The sequence below is a fragment of the Lissotriton helveticus genome, chromosome 3_1 (assembly GCF_964261635.1).
Source record: "Lissotriton helveticus chromosome 3_1, aLisHel1.1, whole genome shotgun sequence".
In the NCBI taxonomy this organism is placed as follows: Eukaryota; Metazoa; Chordata; class Amphibia; order Caudata; family Salamandridae; genus Lissotriton; species Lissotriton helveticus.
Genome location: NC_136061.1, coordinates 329974474 through 329994862, shown reverse-complemented (window position 1 = coordinate 329994862; position 20389 = coordinate 329974474). Strand labels below are relative to the sequence as shown.

Genomic DNA, 20389 nt, shown 5'->3' with positions numbered 1-20389 from the left:
CCGACTTGCGCAACTTTTTGGTGCATTGTTGGTAATTTGTTATGTGCCCCCTCCCTGGTCGAGTTTTATAGCCTGCAGGTTCAGTTGGTCTTCCTATGTCTTCACTTTGAGGAATACAATAGTGAAAATAAAGCACTGAAGAGTTCACTGTAAAAGTGTGTTCCTTTCAAAAGCGCCAAGTGTTTATGGGCCTTGGAGGTGTTTATGTAAGAAATGAAAGCAGAAAACCAAACCCATCAAAGAATACATTATTTTTCATAACCTGGAGTAGGGGACATAATCTATCATGGTTGAAGTGTAGATAAAAGCTGAGAATAACATTGAATAATGTTGATTTTGTACTTGTGAGTACTACACAAGTAAGGAAGGAAAACAACTGATGTTATGAGGTATCCTGCAACAATGAAAGTGCATTTGAAAGGCATACCTCCATCCGCCAATTCTGGCACCAAGACTCCTTAAAGTTCCTTATGAAACGCACAATGGCCAGAAATGTCATCTAGAAGTTTTCGTTTGTCATCCCTTCCCCTTAACCCCAAGTCTCCTGTCTCTCTGCCTCTTGTACTAGTGATGATATTGTTGCTAGATTCTCCATGAATGGATCATAAAGTGCCCATGTCTCTCCCAAACAGCCTCCCTTTCCAATTGAGCACTCAAAGGGTGCTTACCTGCGCATCGCTGGAGAGATCATAACCGTGATTGGAGGAATCTATTTCTTCATCCGAGGGGTAAGTGTAGAATCCCCACCTTAGTACTACTCGCAACGTAAATAACGAAAGTGACTACAATGCGTATTACTGTTGTTCCTTTATGTACTTATGATCCCTTGATACCAATTAGAGAAAGTATAGCTGGGAGCAGCCAGGTGTCTAACAGAGTTCGATAACCAATTATTTGCATAATTCATCATCACTTAATAGCCCTTGTCAATACATCTTTTCTCATTGAAAACAACTATGATTTTGCCACCTTCAGTTCGACTTCTGGTGCCTTCTTGTAGCAATTCTGATCAGCTGACTGATAAAGTGCTTCTTTGTCAAACTAGGAGAAAGTTAAAGCCATCATATTATTACTTTCAATCTCTTTTCACATAAAGATGGACTTATTGTTTTTAGATCTTGCAATTTTTTACATTCTTTTCTTTAGTTAAATTGCAACATATTCCTACATGTCTAATTATATCAATGCCATTCAATATACATTTATATATTATCTATATTGTCTTGATTAGTGTACAAGAAGCGGCAACTCCGAATTTTTAAATCATTTAATTCAGATGTTTGAATTTAAATATAAGTTTTCAGACATTTAAAATTAGTTATCCTAATTTTAAATTAGTAGTCAAAGCCCATTAACGGTTACACTTGTTTTTACGAGACACCACTTCGCTAGTTTGCCAACACGTGTGTTACAACTTCATAAATTGTTCATTTAATTTAAATATTATTAATTCCTTGACTTCACTACATAAGCATAGAAATTCAGTTCCTCTGTGCAGTGCAGTCACACATTTGTATTAAAATTATTTCCTTAAAATTACTTGATTTAATATTTCTTACTATTTAGATTTATGATTGTATTATGAATATAGTACCAATTAGAACAATATATTGTATATTTTATATTTTATATATGTGAATACCTTAAATATATAAATAAAAACATGTTCTGTGAGAAAATGGATTATTAGTTGGGTGGATGGGTATTGTAAAGTTTTCAGTAATTTAAACCTGAGCTCAACTCCTGCTATCTATGGCACAGAGTAGGCAGCCTTACCTTAAAAAAAATGTAAAGCATCTAGAAGTACCAAAAGAGTTAAATAGTTGAAGCACAACACAGTTAAAATCCCACTCCATTTTATAATAGAAGAGAATAATTTAATGAATGAGATTACACCAAAATCACAAAAATCCAATATGGAGATAGTCATTTTTAAATTCTTAGATATAAATAGCAGTAAAAAGCATTAAGCGCCAATGTGAGTCAACCAATCACTGAAGCCTGAGATGTAGGCCTGATTTGAGGCCAATCGCGAGTGTGGGTGGAATACACCAAACAAGTTCGACACAATGGGAAATTTTACTTTCAGGGCTTAGTTTTGAAAATAGGAGTCACATTTCTTCAGCAGGGCAATGCAGCAGGCTGTATCTGAGAAGGGCTCCATGACATCTGAGGGCTCCTCTGAGATCCTCAAAAGCGGTCGCTCCTCACGCTGCTCCCTGCGCCCATTCTGGTATCGTAGCGCTATACTGCCTGAGTGCTCTTTGCCTTTTGAATCAGCTGCCCATTGTTCGCACTGCCTCTGGAACTATTTATGCTTTATTAGTGCCTGGGTGTATTTGTATTATAGCGCTATACTGCCTGCTGAGCTGCGCTTTGATTAATAATCGATTGTGCATTGCTGCCTTTGATTTATTTGTGCCTGATTGTGCCGGTGACGCTTCCCTGTTAATACCGATTGTCCTGTGTGGCTTTTGGCCTGCTGCCATTTTGTTGTTTGTTGTTGTGCCTTCCCAGCCCGGCTCTCCACCCCGCTCCCGCCTCCCAGCTGCTCCTCCCTCCCACAGAAAGATTAGGCTCTCCCCTCTCGACCCAGCGCTGTGACCGTCCTGAGATCCTCAGAAGCGGTCGCTCCTCACGCTGCTCCCTGCGCCCATTCTGGTATCGTAGCGCTATACTGCCTGAGTGCTCTTTGCCTTTTGAATCAGCTGCCCATTGTTCGCACTGCCTCTGGAACTATTTATGCTTTATTAGTGCCTGGGTGTATTTGTATCGTAGCGCTATACTGCCTGCTGAGCTGCGCTTTGATTAATAATCGATTGTGCATTGCTGCCTTTGATTTATTTGTGCCTGATTGTGCCGGTGACGCTTCCCTGTTAATACCGATTGTCCTGTGTGGCTTTTGGCCTGCTGCCATTTTGTTGTTTGTTGTTGTGCCTTCCCAGCTCGGCTCTCCACCCCGCTCCCGCCTCCCAGCTGCTCCTCCCTCGCCCCACCCCCCTCTACTATCCACTTATGATAGATGCTTTTGCGTGCAGCGTTCACGCGCAGCGGACGCGCCCCATGCGCGCCGAAGGCGCGCCAAAGGTAAGCCCGTCTACGCCCGTCCGCGCCTGGACCGCGCCCAGCACCAGACCCCCTGCCCCCCACAAAATCCACTCCGCCCGCATAACATACGACGCCGCAACCCTCTCAGCCCTGAACCCCGCCCGCCTAACAAACTGCTACCAAGCCGCCCCAGGACACACCCATGGACCCTTCACCTGCCACTCCTGCAAATTCGACTGCATCAGGACCCACACCAAATCCACAAACTCCAAACAGAGCTCCGACACTAACCACCTAAAGTGCATCCTGCTCAACACCCGCTCGGTCCACAGACACGCCATTGAACTCTGGAACCTACTCGACACTACATCGCCGGACGTCGCCTTCCTTACAGAAACCTGGATGAACGCCTCATCAGCTCCCGACATCGCCATAGCCATCCCGGACGGCTACAAGATCATCCGAAAGGACCGCACCAACCAAACAGGAGGAGGCATCGCCATCGTCCATAAGAACACCATCCGCATTACGACCAGTTCCGACGATTACCTCACTACCGCCGAACACCTTCACTTCCAGATCCACACCGACCCCAAGACCACACTCAGAGGCACCCTCATCTACAGACCACCAGGACCCCGCACACAATTCAGCGAAGACATCACTGACTTCATCAGCCTACACGCCCTCCCCTCCGATGACTACATTCTACTGGGAGACCTAAACTTCCACCTGGATAACAAAAACGACAGCAACACCACCACCCTTCTGGACAACGTTATGTTATGTTATGTTATTTATTGTTTTGTATAGCGCAACGGTTACTCAAAAAGAGTGTCCCGGCGCTTTAGGTAAGGGGAAGTAATACAGAATAACACAACACAGTTTAAAAGAAATGAACAACACACAGACCATAAAAGAAGAACTACCTAGAGGCCTACTGGGAGAACAACCAGGTTTTGAGCCCTTTCCTAAACTCAAGAAGAGTAGTAGCCCCCCGAAGTGGGAGCGGCAACGAATTCCACATCTGTGGGGCCAATAGACTAAAAGAACGGCCACCCAGGCGGGCCCTCTTAACACGAGGGACCGCCGCCAAGAGTAGAGATTCAGACCTCAATGAACGAGCCGGATGGTAAAAGGCCAGTCTCTTTTGGAGATACTTCGCCCCCACCGCGTGGAGCGCCTTATAGGCCAGGGTCATAGCCTTGAAGGCGATCCGTTTGCGGATGGGTAGCCAATGCAGCGTCAGCAGTAGCCCAGAGACGCTGGTACGTCTATTTAGACCAAAAATGGCCCTGGCCGCCGCATTCTGCGCAACTTGAAGCCGCTGTAGCAGGTACTCTGGTAGGCCCAGGTAAAGAATGTTGGCATAATCCAACCTGGAGCCTATCAGAGCCTGGACAGTCAGCCTCCTATGCTCCTCTGACAGAAGAGGCAGAAACCTCCGCAGCATTTTTAATAGGCCGAAGCAGGTGCCGGTCACCCAAAGGATCTGGGCTTTCAACGTCAACCCCTTGTCCATCTTGACCCCCAAGTTTTTAGCCATAGGGGAAGAGCCGGATGGTGGGAACATGTTGACGGGCCACCATGCCTGCCAGCTGGGCTCTGTATCGCACCCGAAGAAGAGTACCTCCGATTTATCGGAATTGCACTTGAGGCTGTTCAGTTGGAACCATGTGAACACCGCCCCAAGGCAATTCCGGATACTCTCCCCGTCAAAGTCAGCCCCTCTCTCGCAAGAGAAAAGGAGCTGGGTGTCGTCGGCATACGACACGATCCGGGCACCAAATGACTCCGCCACCGCCGCCAAAGGGGTCATAAAGATGTTAAAAAGGGTCGGGCTCAAAATAGAGCCCTGAGGGACCCCGACTCCCAATGGCGGCATCACGGCGGAGTCAGGTGGTGTCCAGACCGTCTGCCGGCGGCCGGCTAAGAAGGACGAAAACCATTTGAGCACCGTCCCCCGAAGACCAATCTCAAAGAGTCTTGCCTGGCCAACCTCGGACTCGAACAACTTGTCAATACCCCCACGCACTATGCCGGACACACGCTCGACCCAATCTTCACCTCCAACAAGCACATCTCCTTCAATCACACCACAGCTCTCCACTGGACGGACCACAGCTGCGTTCACTTCAACTACAAAAAGACCACGACCCACAACCCCCCACAACCTATTCCCCGAAGAAACTGGAACAAAATTACTACCGACAAGCTTTTCACATCGCTTCACCAAAACCCTCCTGCTGAATCATCGGACCCAAACCAAGCAGCCACCAACTTCACACAATGGATCACCCACAGCGCTGACGAACTAGCACCCTTGAAAAACCATCAAATCAAGCAAGGTAGCAAAAAAGACCCCTGGTTCAACGATGACCTTAAGAAATCCAAGAAGCTCTGTCGTACCCTCGAGAAAGCCTGGAGAAAAAACCCAACCACTGACAACCTGGCCACCTTCAAGAACGCCACCCGCAAACACCACCAACTGATCCGATCCACCAAGAAATCAGCATTCAAGGATCGCCTTGACAACAACGCCCAAAACAGCAAGGAACTATTCAACATCGTCAAAGAATTTACCAACCCCACCGCCGGCACCAACGACATCACTCCCTCCCAAGACCTCTGCGACTCCCTAGCCTCATTCTTCCACAACAAAATCGCTGACATACATAACAGCTTTGGAATCCAGTCCAAAGACCAGTCCACTCCACCCACCTCCGAACCAAAACCGCCCGCGCCTGGAACCCAATCACCACTGAAGACACCATCCGCCTGATGAACTCCATCCACTCGGGATCGCCAACCGACCCATGTCCCCATCACATTTTCAACAAAGCAGACTCCATTATCGCACCCCATCTACGTGACGTCATCAACTGCTCCCTCAACTCCGCTACCTTCCCGGAAAGCTGGAAACATGCCGAACTCAGCGCCCTTCTGAAGAAACCCACAGCAGACCCCACTGAACTTAAGAACTACCGCCCCATCTCGCTCCTCCCATTCCCTGCCAAAGTCATTGAGAAAGCCGTCAACAGTCAGCTCGCCGCCTTCCTCGAATCCAACAAATCCCTCGACCCCTCACAGTCCGGCTTCCGAGCCAAACACAGCACCGAAACCGCCCTCATCGCAGCAACAGACGACATTCGAACTCTACTGGACAACGGAGAAACAGCTGCCCTCATCCTACTTGACCTCTCCGCAGCCTTCGACACAGTCTGTCATAGCACCCTCATACAACGCCTCAGCAACGTCGGAATACAAGGAAAAGCATTGGACTGGATCATCTCATTCCTCGCCGGAAGAACCCAGAGAGTCCGCCTCCCCCCTTTTAGATCAGAGGCCACCGAAGTCATCTGCGGCGTACCACAAGGATCATCACTCAGTCCCACCCTCTTCAACATATACATGAGTTCCCTCGCATCCATCGCACGCCAACACAACCTCAACATCATCTCCTACGCAGACGACACCCAACTGATCCTCTCCCTCACCAAAGACCCAAACTCCGCCAAAACCAACTTACACGAAGGAATGAAAGAAGTAGCCGAGTGGATGAAGAACAGCCGTTTAAAACTGAACTCGGACAAAACGGAAGTCCTCATCTTAGGTTCATCCCCCGCTGCCTGGGACGACTCATGGTGGCCACCGACCCTGGGAACCGCACCCATACCTACGGACCACGCACGTAACCTGGGCTTCATCCTGGACTCCTCCCTCTCGATGACCAGACAAGTCAACGCCGTCTCATCATCATGCTTCAACATCCTACGCCTGCTCAAAAAAATCTTCCGCTGGATCCCCATCGAAACAAGAAAGACTGTCACCCACGCACTGGTCACAAGCCGACTGGATTACGGAAACACCCTTTACGCCGGAACCACAGCCAAACTACAGAAAAAACTCCAACGCATCCAAAACACCTCAGCCAGACTCATACTAGACATCCCCCGTCAAGCTCACATTTCCGGTCACCTGAAAGACCTCCACTGGCTCCCCGTCAACAAGAGAATACCGTTCCGTCTCCTCACCCACGCACACAAAGCCCTCTACGACCTAGGACCCGAATGCCTCAACACGCGACTGTCCTTCTACACCCCCACCCGCCAACTACGATCGTCCAATCAAGCCCTCGCCGCAATTCTGCGCATCCATAGATCCACCATGGGGGGAAGATCCTTCTCCTACTTAGCGGCCAAAACCTGGAATTCTCTCCCCACCCACCTCCGCCTTACACAGAACCACCTCTCCTTCAGAAAGCAACTAAAAACTTGGATATTCGATAAGTAAAATACCCCCCCCTCCCCAAGCGCCTTGAGACCCTCCGGGTGAGTAGTGCGCTATACAAATCTTTAACTTGAACTTGAACTTGACATTAGCTAGGTGTTCAAAGATGTCCCAGTAAAGTCATTGATTTAGGCTTCAAGCAGGAAAATTAAAGATTTGCACCCATGGTCTCTCACCAGCTGGATACTTTGAGCGTTTTTGACTTTTGGACTCAGTAACAATTTTGGAGCTTGCTTTTATCCAGCAGTGCAAGTCTGACGAGGTGAAGACCAGCTGAAATGAATTTGCTACTGCTGAAAAGCTCAGAGCGGGAGAATCCTGAATCTTCAGCCCCGCAGCAATGCATCTTGCTCAGATTGACTTCGCAGGTTTGTCCCACCCGCCAGGTGACAACCTCACCTTCATCAATCATTTCATGGATATCGTGACTACAAATTCTGGACAACAAAAGACTCAAATATTCCTAGGAGATTTCAATCTCCGTTGGAATGACATTAATGATTTGGCGGTAAACAGGCTCAAAACCTTCCTCTCTGACCTTGACCTCCCTCAAATCTGTAACAGCCCCACACACGACAAAGGCTCAATACTAGATCTGGTCATTTTCAAGGATTGTGCCATTCAGCTTGAAGCAATCCTCCCATGTGATTGGTCTGACCACCATATCTCCACATTCTTCATCAATAAACCAATGAAAGTATGCTCTGCACAACCCACGAGAACTAACATATGGAAGAGGAATCTAAAAAATGCTGGTGCCGACTTAATCACAACCTCCAGGGCCAACCTCCTGCTTCCCCCAGAAGGCATATCTGATGTTCAAGAGTTGACTAACCACTATTTTCATTCTATGAACATGATATTAGACGCAGCCCTCCCCTACAATTCAAGTGAGTATCCATAAAAGACTCAAAACCATGGTGCAACATTTGACTCAATGAGGATAAACGATCCCTAAGATTATTTGAACGCCGTTGGAGATCGGCACCATCTTCTCAAGCTGCTAAGAACCATGAGAAATTCCTACTACAGAGAGATAATACAATTGAAAGCAGACTCCTTTAGCAATTAATTAAACCAAGCCAAGAACCGACCCAAAAAACTATTTGAACTAATTAAAACACAATCTAAAGGTGTACCTCGCTCCCCCCTAACCCTCCCCAAGCTAACCATGGCACACTATCCAACTGCACATGCAAATTAGCTCCAAAGGTTTCAGGCAGGGAAAAGTAAACATTTGTAAAAGAACATTTTCCTTATAATGTGTTAAAAATCCAACTTCACCAGTGACTTGGGCTTCTAATGGATATTACAATGACATTTCTAGGTGTTTCCTAAACAAAGATAGCATTATTAAATGTAAGAATTCATCAATGGAACAACAAGCTTTGTTGCAGTGAATATAGATTTTGTTAACTTTAAATTTGTATGTGTCCTACTTTTAAACACGGTGCACCCTGCCTTTTTTGGCTACAAGGCCTACATAGACGTAACTTATTACTATTGAAACAGAAGGGTTTTGCCTGTCTGTCATGGGGGTTATTTTGACAGGTTGAGTTGCAGTTTTTCACACTGCCACAGTTGGACTACAATGGTAGACCTGAAGCTGAAGCCATGTTTAAATGGTGCTATAGTGGATGGCGCAATAGGTCCTTCAGTCCACTAGTGAAGTTTAACTCACAGGTACTGGGTGCACTGTGTATCATATGCTAGGGACTTATAGGTAAGGTAAATATAATAATTCGATAAAAAAACTATTTGAACATGTTTAAGGGGCCAGAGCTCATGCACTGGAGCCTGGTTAGCAGATCCCCAGTGTACTGTTAAAAAACAGTGGCATCAGTCCACACAAAAATTGGGGTGATCATGCCAAAAAGGCACTTTCCTACACCTACACCATTAGATCAGAGATGAAAGTCAGTCAGCAATGTTTATATTTGAAGACGTCATAGAGAGGCAAATGTATAGCTAAGTAAATAGTCTTGTTAAATTAATTCATTTAACGATTTCACTGGGACTCAGTAATTTATGAGAATGCAAATGTGTATTTAATTACCTTATTACCAGTTATTTTTAGCTTAACCATCTTTCAAATAAATTAAAAATGTTACTTAGGTCTTCTCATTTCTTTATCTTGGTTTAACTTCTAACGGTTGAGCCCTTTCTTCTCTGCAGTTTCTTCTATTCTACTTTCTCTTTTTTTGTTTTTAACAAATCTTATTCTGATCCACAAACCAATTTGCTGAACATCTCTTTACCAGTTTAATGTCACATTGATATTTTATTTTTCATTAGTACCAAAAAATCTTAATTTTCTAATTTTCATGTTTGAATCATCTTAATGGAATTTATAGGGCTTCTTTATTTTCTCATAATGCCTATTTGCAGGGCTCACCCCTATGCTATTACCACATGTTGCCTTGCACAATCATGGGCCAGGACTACAGGTAACCATGATGGGGACAGGTAAACAGTTCAACACACCACACATGCATGCATACAATGCACACACACACAAACACACACAATTAAAGGTTAAATCATACACAATGACACACTAACATACAGATACACCAAACCACATGCACCATCTCATACTAATAGTTCCACCATCACACACACCTATGCACACCACTTTGCACACACCATCATGCCAGCACACGTTCACCATCATACCAACACACACATCACAACAGCACATAATAAATCCTGTTACATACACTATGAAATACACCAATAGGCCGCATCCACATTCAATCATACATTGCAACACACTCTTCCATACATTCACACCTGCAGACACAGACATTCACCATCTACTACATGACTCCAAGTCACATAACACACACATATACACCAGCACACTTATCTTCTCATTACCTCACTGAAATACCACTCCAAAACAAAGTCACAACAGCTAACCCACCCGCACTGTATCACAAATCGACATCATGCAACATCACACCATCAGACATTACGTTATCACACTTGAGTACACCATAAAATACGCACCTTCACACACTCAACCACAATATCAAAAACACCATCGCACATGCACCACTGCATAGCTAATCCCACACTGTGAGAGGAGCATGCAATGTTGTATGTGTTTGCTTTGTAAGAAATGATGAGCTGCTACAGGCTGTGCATGCAGCAACTTTTCTGAGCACATCAGTCAGTCAGTCAGTCAGAATACTTTATTTCGATAAATCAATATCATAAAAAGACAACGGTACAGTACAAAATATGTGTTATTTACAAAAATATAGTAAGAAGTATATAGCCATTTAAAAGGTTTCAAAAGGATTTCATAAAATTTCATAAAATCTCATAAGATCACATAAAATCAGCTAAAATCCCAACAACCAGTTTCGTTACCCTCACTGTCAATTTTACAGGGTAAACTAGCATCAATTCAATTTACAAGATCCAAGTTCATATAAGTACAGTTAATCCTTTTCCTGATCCGAGCAGCACCCACTCAAAAACTAGCAACATGAAAAATGATACGATGGCTATTTAATAATTGTAGATACAACAGAGAGAGCTTAACTTGCAGGAATCCTGCCTCTTTAAGTATAGGAACCAGAAATTTCATCCTTAATTCCGTGTAATGTCCACAGAACATCAAAAAGTGCATTGTGTTCTGAGTGGAAAAGTTGTCGCAGCTACAAGGCATAGCGTTTTCCGGGGTACTCCAATTTGGGAAGTAGCCTAAATTCAGATGGATCAGGTTAAAACGGAAACGGGTTAAAAGGAACCTGTGATATGGACGATTCACCATGTAAAGGTAAAGTTCGGGTCCTGGTGGGTTAGCTACAATGAGGTTAGCCCTTACAGTGGGTTTTTTAAGTTCTAGGTCCTCTCTCTCCAGTGCCAACATATGCGACATAATACCCTTAATTTGTGTAAAATCCTTAGGTGTTATTGACTCTGGTGCGGAGAAGAGCTCCGGTCTCCCTAGTTTATAGAAACTGTTTTTAATGTATGTCAACCACCGGATCTAACTGACATTTTCTAGTAGGAGACAATCTTTCATGATCATGCGGTTCAAGGAGATTTCCTGGTTCACCCAGGTCTTCATCCAGCATATTAATGGAGCCATTTTTATCATGTCAGAAATAAATCCTGCCCCCAGCTCGGAATGGATGGTATATGAGGGAGTGGACTGTGGCACTGTTAAGACAGATCTCATAAATGTATTTTCAGTCACCTGTAGACAATCTGGGGAACTGTAGCCCCATATTGAGCTACCATATGTGGCAACTGCGATGCACTTAGCTTTATAAATCTTCATTATTGCTTCTATAGGCCTTGCCCCCAATTTTTTTGTGAAGCCCTGAAGTGCAGAGGTTGTTCTTGCGAAGGCAATATTTCTATTTTTGAGTTGCGGGCCCCAACTCCCTCTCTCGTCAAAGGTAATCCCCAGGTAAGGAAATATTGACACTCTAGAGAGTTCTTCCTCACAGCAAAAAAAGGTTTTAGCTAGTTTCTTCCTAGAACTCCTCCCCATGATCATCACTTGTGACTTTTTCGCATTAATTTTAAGATCCAAAGTTCCCAAAGGCGTCTAGCAGCCGTTGTAATCCAACCCCCGTCCGTGAAAGAAGGACAGCATCATCCGCATAGAGGAGAACTGGAATACCAAGTTCCCCTATACGCGGTGTGTCAAGAGTTGCCTTCTTTAACGCCGGCTCCAAGGCGTTAATATATACTGTAAAAAGAAGAGGGGCCAGGATGCATCCTTACCTGACCCCCCTCTCTGAGTTAAAATGACTAGAGCAGCGCCTCTCAGCAGTGAGCTGAACCGAGGCCAATAGGCCAGAGTGTAAGTCCGCCAGAAGGTTGACCAAGGCCTGAGCAAATCCCATATTAAGCAGGATTTGCCATAACTTTGTCCGATTTACAAGATCAAAAGCCGAGGAGAGGTCCATGAATCCCAGATACATCGACCCCTCCTTGGCCTTAGTGTATTTATCGATTAATAATTGTAAATTAAGGCATTGGTCTAACGTGCTCCTTTTGGATCTAAAGCCATATTGTACATTCGACAGTACCCCCCTATCGTCTAGCCAGTCCTTTATTTTATGCAGAATAACCCGACACAGGATTTTAACCGATGAATCTATTAGGGAGATAGGCCTGTAACAGGTGGGGTCCTGCCTATCTCCCTTTTTAAAAACTGGGATGATGATGGATTTCTTCCATGACACCGGTATATTATTTTGGTTCAGAACATTAAAAACACTACACAAGATCTTGGCCCAAAATTTTGGTGCGCATTTGAATATATCTGCAGGAAGCCCGTCAGGGCCTGGTGCCTTATTTTTTAGGGTCTGTTCAATTGCTCTTTCCACTTCTATGGTCTCAAAGATCACGAGGGAACCCTCAGTTCTGGGAGCGACAGTAATCGTGTGATCCTCAGAATCTGGGGTAGAATATATTTTCCCAAAATGCTCTATCCAGCCCTCATCTGGGATGTTGGACCCAAGGGGCGAGTTCTCGTCATCTGAGAACAGCGGTTGATTTATAATTTTCCAAAACTGCCCGCTGTTTTTTAAAACCTCAGGAGCAAGTAATTGTGCCCAAGCCTCTTCTTTCAACTCTAGTTTCCTATCCTGAATAGCTTTTTTATAAGCAGTCCTTGAGCTCGCTATTAGTGCTCTATCTTTCGGGGTGGCCTTCAAAGCTTTAAGTAGAACTGCATGCGCCCTTGAGCATTTTTTGTTAAACCATCTCTTGTCGTAGTGACTAGTCTGGCTAGTTCCTGCGAGCAAACTATGGTTGATTTGTCTGCAGATATTTTCAAAAGCAGTGACCACATGTCTACTTTGAGCTTGCTTCTCTATGCATATGGCCACATCGTCCTCAACCCTGTACAGTACCTCCTGCAGAAAGGTTTCAGGGACTATTTTTGACTATTTTAGCCTACAACCCTTATCTTTAACAATCACATTTGAGCCCCCCTTGTGTATCACAGTTTTGAAGGTCAACAGATCCGCAGACACCATCTCTATTAAAACTGGATTGTGGTCACTAAAAACCGAGACCTCAGTCTTATACCATAAAACCTTGGACAAAATAAAAGAAGACATAAAAATATAATCAATGATTGTACCATTGTCTGTTCCTTTAAATGTGGGGGTTCTTAAACCACATTCCCCGCAACCTGACTCATAAAGATTCCATGTTGCAAAAATGTTTTCAAGGGCCTCCCCCCCGTTTTGAGTGTTCAAGATGTATGGGTAAAGAATATGGGGGGCCCTCTTCTTCTGTAATGGCACACGGTTGGTTGCAGGGATGGATATTAAAGTCCCCCATAAATATTATTTCAAAGGCATTTACAGTAGTGCTGTATACTGACAGAAATTTCTCCAGTAAATCCAGATTAAGTATAGTGCTCTCACTTGCACAAAAATTATAAAAATTAATAAATACAATTTTGGAAGTGTCAGGGGGGGATAATTCAACAATTAAGCAGTTTTGACATCCTGAATTACACTGGATTAACGTACCCTTTAGATCAAGTTTAAATAAGCTAAGTAGGCCTCCCTTGGCTCTGCCGGTCACACTATTAATTGCTGGGATACAGAAATGTCTATAACCATCCAAGGAGAAGCTGTTTATCGGGTCCCAAGTCTCTTGGAAGGCTATGATATCAAAAGTTTTTAATGAGTTGACACAGGTTTCATTTCCTGATTTGGCCTTGATGCCAGCAATGTTCCAAGTCATAATCCTACAAGTATTGTGCGAAAGCTGTGCTTCAGTCCTCAAATTGTGTGTTAGTCAGTCATTTTCTTCCATTGTTGATAAAGGGGTATATCGATTGGACAATGGCAAGACATGATCGGGAATTCTATTAGGCCTGGGTATCCTACAATGTGGATCCACGCTATTTGAAGTTTGAATTCTGTTTTGCAATGGGGTAGCAAAGCCAGGCCTAGGTAGAGATGAAAAAGTCGTGGACTGATTAATATAGGTGTGTGGTATATTACTAAGGTGGCTGTAGAAGAAACCAAGAGGACGTGCGCATACAGTATTATCGGCAATTGGTAAAGAAGCCGCTCTAAGCAGAACTGTGGCAACATGCTGCGGGTGCTTAAAATTAACAATAATACAGTCCCCCCTGCTATTCTTTCTAGAGTTACCTATCCAGCTAACTCTTCAGGTAGATAATATTTTGAGAAGGCAACTGGGAACCGACAATTTTTGTTCAACCATGATACTACTTTATTTTTCAGGGAGTCGTGGGTTTCTTGCAGAGACTCAGTAAGATGGGAATCCACCCCAGGTACATTGGTTAGCACAACCTTGTAAGGAGCGCAATCTGGGGGGAGATTAACAGGACGTCTTCTCCTTAATTCATTCCACCCCTCCTTGTTCTCCACTACTGTGGTCAGCTGATTGCTTACACTCACTGGAGGTGGTTGAATAGCTGAGCTGTTTGGATTGCCCTGATTCCCCCATTGGAAGGTGCAGCTGCCTCTTTAATTACATTAGCGCCCACTTTTATAACCTTATTTGTTTTGGCCAGGGCAATGTGCGAGTTCAGGAGGCCACCCAGTCTAATTACTTCCTTAGAGGCCTGATCTAATTTGGCCACTAGGGGTTTAATCATAAGATCCAGTTTAGTTTCGATAATACTGGCCAATAAGTCAAATTGATCCGTGGTCAGATTTGTCAACTCAACCTTATTTTGGATCTCCGTAACTCCCTCGGAACTTTTGGATGGTGAACCAACTCTTTTAGTTTTCCTGTTGCCCCCCGCTTAGTCGGTAGCTTTCTACAGGCTCTTACTACTCTGCGTACCGGGAAAGATGCAGGGGATGGGGCCGGGGAAAGTGCCGGCGAGGGTGCTTGGGAAGGTTGTTGTAGCATATCCAGAGGGTCGTCCAGCACTGCATGGCTTCGCACTGGAGAACCAGATATTTCATTATTAATTAATGTTTGAAACCTTCAATGCAGCTATGACCTAAAACAGGAGCTGCTGTGGAGGCAGACGGGCTTGTGGGTGAAGCCGGAGGACTTACCCGGGTTAGTGAGAGGCGCCGGTCTTTGTTAATTTTATTTACTACTTTAACCAAGTAGTTATCCATTGTTGTAGGCACTAAGGAGATTTTAGCAGATCTAAGTTTGGACATTGTTATAGAATAACTTTCACAAATAAAGACTGCGATAACTGGAGATATAGATGTGATAATACAAAATACGTTAATACATAATGCGAATAGGCTCACAGTATTGGGGAATGTCTAGTCCGCAGAAAACCAGGGTCCGGGGCCCAGCCCAGCCTCGTCCTGCCCCGGACTGCCACAGACTGTCCCGCCCTTGTCCCGGGCTTCTCCCGGCTCCGCCCGCGCACGTCCCGCGACGCGGAGGAAGTGGGCGGTGCTGGTGCTGGTCGCTGTGCACGCTGGGAGCTGTAGTCTCCCCCCACAGCGGTCGTGCGATGTTGCGAGCAACGGCGGCAGGGGAGAATACACATTGTCAGGGACCCAGGAGCAAGACTGGCAGGTGTGGCAAGGTAGGTCTGCTTGGCCCCAAGTAGCGTTTCTGCTTTCCCCGCTCCTCCGCGGAAACTGCCGGTGTTTAAGCGCCTCTGGGCGCTCCGAGGCAGGAAGTGGGCGGTGCTGGTGCTGGTCGCTGTGCACGCTGGGAGCTGTAGTCTCCCCCCACAGCGGCCGTGCGATGTTGCGAGCAACGGCGGCGGGGGAGAACACACAGCGTCAGGGACCCAGGAGCAAGACTGGCAGGTGTGGCAAGGTAGGTCTGCTTGGCCCCAAGTAGCGTTTCTGCTTTCCCCGCTCCTCCGCGGAAACTGCCGGTGTTTAAGCGCCTCCGGGCGCTCTGAGGCAGGAAGTGGGTGGTGCTGGTGCTGGTCGCTGTGCACGCTGGGAGCTGTAGTCTCCCCCCACAGCGGCCGTGCGATGTTGCGAGCAACGGCGGCAGGGGAGAACACACAGCGTCAGGGACCCAGGAGCAAGACTGGCAGGTGTGGCAAGGTAGGTCTGCTTGGCCCCAAGTAGGGTTTCTGCTTTCCCTGCACCTCCGCGGAAACTGCCGGTGTTTAAGCGTCTCCGGGCGCTCTGAGGCAGGAAGTGGGCGGTGCTGGTGCTGGTCGCTGTGCGCGCTGGGAGCTGTAGTCTCCCCCCACAGCGGCCGTGCGATGTTGCGAGCAATGACGGCGGGGGAGAACACACAGCGTCAGGGACCCAGGAGCAAGACTGGCAGGTGTGGCAAGGTAGGTCTGCTTGGCCCCAAGTAGCGTTTCTGCTTTCCTGAGCACATCAGAAAGTATGCATTGCAGTTGCATATGTTTCTGTTTGTGTGAGAGGGGCACTCATCTACTCTGCTACTACCTGTGCCATTACTTTTCTATGTATTTCAAGGAAGCTTGTCCTGCTGCTGCACATGCTGTGTCTGTTCTGTGTGAGAAGGAATACATTGTTGCTATCTATTCTCTGTGTGAGTGGTCTTTGCAATTCTGCTGCTGGTATTCATCCTGAAGCCGTTATTTGTGTTATAAAAGGCTGAACTGTTGGGGCCTCTGCCACTTCTGAATTGTGTGTTACTGAAACAAATGTACATAAGACCAAAGGAGTGGCTTTGATACAACGTGTGGTTGTGTAACTTCATAACTCTGTATAAACGATGTGGAGTTTGCTAAACATGATATATCTTGGACCACCTGCTTCTAAAATAGATGTTGCTTTTAGTTACATTTTCAGTTTTCATCTTGAAATATAGCTGCAGAAAGTTGAGCATGGGACCATATACTTGGTGCTTTAATATATGCATCTAGCTGACTTTGTATGTGGTGCAATAGCTTCAGACGAGATTCTATTGGTATGATAGCCGTGATTTCCAAGAAACCCTCGAATGCCCAATGTAGGAAAGTCCTGAAGTTGAACTCTTTGTCTTGAAAATGTGGACATTAAAATAGCTAAGAAGGAATTCTTCAAAGTTTGTGTTTGTGTTTTTTTGGTGTGAGTAATTAGATTGCTAGTTGACTGGGGTCCCCCCCCCTGGTGAAGCAACAGCCATAATTCCTGGCAGGGGGTGCCATAAAAAGTCACTAAATTAACCTGTGCCTAACCTTGGGTAGCTTGGCACAAAAAGCGATTAAGCCTCACTTAGAGGCAATGTCTAAAGTATTTATGCAGCACACAAATAGTTATAAAGTGAAAACACCAAAACAACAAAAATCCAATTAGTAGAACCAGAGTTATGATTTTTTAGAAAACACTAGTGCCTTAAAGATCAAAGCACCAACCACAGACATCTAGTTGCGAGAGAAAGGGTCAACATCGAAAAATATGGCTGACAGCGATGTAGCAGGGTTTGAATACAAGGAGTGGATTGGACCAAGTTAGCGCTTACCTTTGGACTTAGAAGATATTTAGAGAATTTTTTTTGGGAGAAGGTAAAGTTCAGCGGGGCAAGGCTGTAGATGGTCTCTCAGGAGGAAGCGTCATTGTTGGGTAGCCTTGGGTTGTAGCCGCTGGGAAAATATTTACGTTGGGCTTAGTCTCTTTTTTGGAATTCGAAAATCTCCAGCAGGACAAGGCAGAAGGCTGTAGTCAAAGACAGTTTCAGGGGCTCAGATAACCGTTTGGCAAAGGACTGATGAACAGGGTTTGCTGCTGCACTGAAGAATGTAGCTGGAGAAGTTTTGGAGTCAATCTGACCGGCAATGCACCTCGGGTGGATAGGCAAGCCGATTGGTCCCAGTCTCCTCCTTGTCCTCAGAGCAGTCTTTGGCTAAAACATTTCTAAGTCTTCAGTTTTGGGTTTTGGCCATCTGGGCACCTTTAGCACCACTCTTGCTTGCCAGGCCTGGTGGCACTCCACTTCGGGGTTCAGGACTCACTCAGACTGGTCCAGGTGTAGGTTAAATATGGTGGGTGCCTTTTGTGTCCCTGTGGCTCTGAACAGGAGGCCAGAAAACTAGCCCTTAGAAGGGTTGTTAATGATTATTGGGGTCAAGGAGAAGTGATCTGGAATAACTGTTGCACCAGTGGATTACAAAGTTGGACATGTGGCCTTCTGTGTTTATATTTCCAAATATCCATCAATATGGTACTGTACACTGCAACTGATGCATGTTTAATAAAAAAGATTTTTCTTTGAAAAGAAAACTAACCCTTAGACTTACTATGGTAGTCCTGGGTTCAGGTGAAGATGCAGGGTGAAAAAGCAGGGCTGACCTCAGAGTTGAAGGCAGGCTCCAGGCAGCAAATCAGTCCTTCCAGGTAAGGTACAGCAAAGCAGTCTTGAAGAGCGCACAGCAGGTGACAACAGCAGGTAGTTCTCTTAGAGTCCTTCTGGAAATGTACAGGACTGAATTGAAGAGTGGATCTGAAAGTCCTATTTATATACCCTGGTGCCCTTCCTCTGGAGAGTGGAAAAAGCTTCTAGAAAGGTTCTTTGAAGTACATGGAATTTCCTAGCTCCCTTGCCCTGGCTCTGAGATGGCAGTGACACTGTGGAGGTGTTAAGTCCTTTGTGTGAAGGTAGAGCACAGCCTACTCAGTTGCAAGGAGGACTGTGCTCAGCTATGCCACCCCAACCCCATTTTGCCATCTGATGGCCCATTATGGCGCACCTAAATCATCTATTTTGTGACTGTCTGGGAGGAATACACAAAGTCTGTCAGTTACACCCAGTTACCTGACCCAAGACAGGACGCAGGCACAGAAGGGAAGAAAAATGGCAACTTTCTAAAAGTGATAGTTAATTGGGCAACCAGGGCGTTCCAATTTAATTTTCCTTATGCTGATTAGGAGATTAAGCAAGCCAGTTGATTTGTTCTCTCCTGAGTTTTGAGACTCCTTTTTAAGTGGTCAAGAACTTACACCAGAATGATTTTGTCCTGAAGATGGCCTCAATGATTTGTTACAGCGAAGACCGAAATGTCGACAACTAATCCAGTCTGTTTAGCAATTGTTAAAATGTATTTATCTCTGAGTATTTGATCTTATGTATAGGAAGGCTCATAACTTCATTATTTGGAGATGAATATGCACATTGATAACTAAGGGGCATATGTAGGAAGCCATTTGCGATTCGCAAACGCCAGAATTCGCAGAATTTCGGCGTTTGCGAATCGCAAACGGCATTTTGGTATGTATGGGAGACATAGCAATATAAGGAATCGCAAAAATTGCGATTCCTTATTTTGCTCAAGCATTTAAGGAATCGCAATTCCTTAAATGCTATGTAGGGGTGCCTCGCAAATTGCGATTTTGGCTTAAGGAATCGCAAAATACCACCTACTCCAAGTAGATGGTATTTTGCGATTTCCTGTCAAAATGCATTTTTTTTAAAAATTCAAAGTGCCATGTGGCGTACAGACATGCCCTTAGGGCATGTATGTGTGCCACATGTACTTACAGGCACATTCCAGGGGTGCAACAGGTGTCCTTTGGACACCCTGGCTCCCTTGGAATTGCGATTCTCAAATTACGATTTTCTCATAGAAAATCGCAATTTGAGAATGTATCCCCATTCATTCCTATGGGACTCTTGGCCCATAGGAATGAATGGTACACTCATTCCTTAATTGCGATTCGCAATTTGCGAATCGCAATTAAGGAATTTAAGAGATTCGCAAAAAAATTGCGATTTATTACATTCCATTTTGCAATTCTCAAATAGCGATTCCTTAAAAATCGCTATTTGAGAATCGCAAAATGGAAATTACCTACATATGCCCCTAAGATATTACCTTTTTATTTTTTTGTGGTTTTTGAAATATATTTTTCTATAATTTATAACCCAGTTGTAATTAATTTACGAATTTATTTAATACAGTTTTGATTTGCTCTTTCAAGTGTTATTGGATATCACTACATGAAGACATTCTTGTATAATTTTTTGGTTTCAATAAATCCCTTGTAGGCATCTTTACCCTTCAACTTTCTAGGTCTGGCATTTTCATAATTGTAATTAAAAATCTAAATTTACCATTAACGAAGTGTTAGAAATGTGGTATCTGATTGGCAGACGTATGCACCCCGTCCAAGCAGGAACCACAATCCTAGTCAGTGAA

General features: G+C 45.0%; 1 protein-coding gene across 1 annotated transcript in view; it reads left to right on the top strand.

The window, feature by feature from the left end:
- TRPV1 (transient receptor potential cation channel subfamily V member 1) overlaps nt 1-20389 on the top strand; it is a 544023-nt gene that overhangs the window by 232797 nt on the left and 290837 nt on the right. Inside the window, exon 9 of the mRNA XM_078679941.1 lies at nt 633-728. Within this exon, the coding sequence (XP_078536067.1) occupies nt 633-728 (96 nt within the window). The remainder of the gene's footprint in view (nt 1-632; nt 729-20389) is intronic.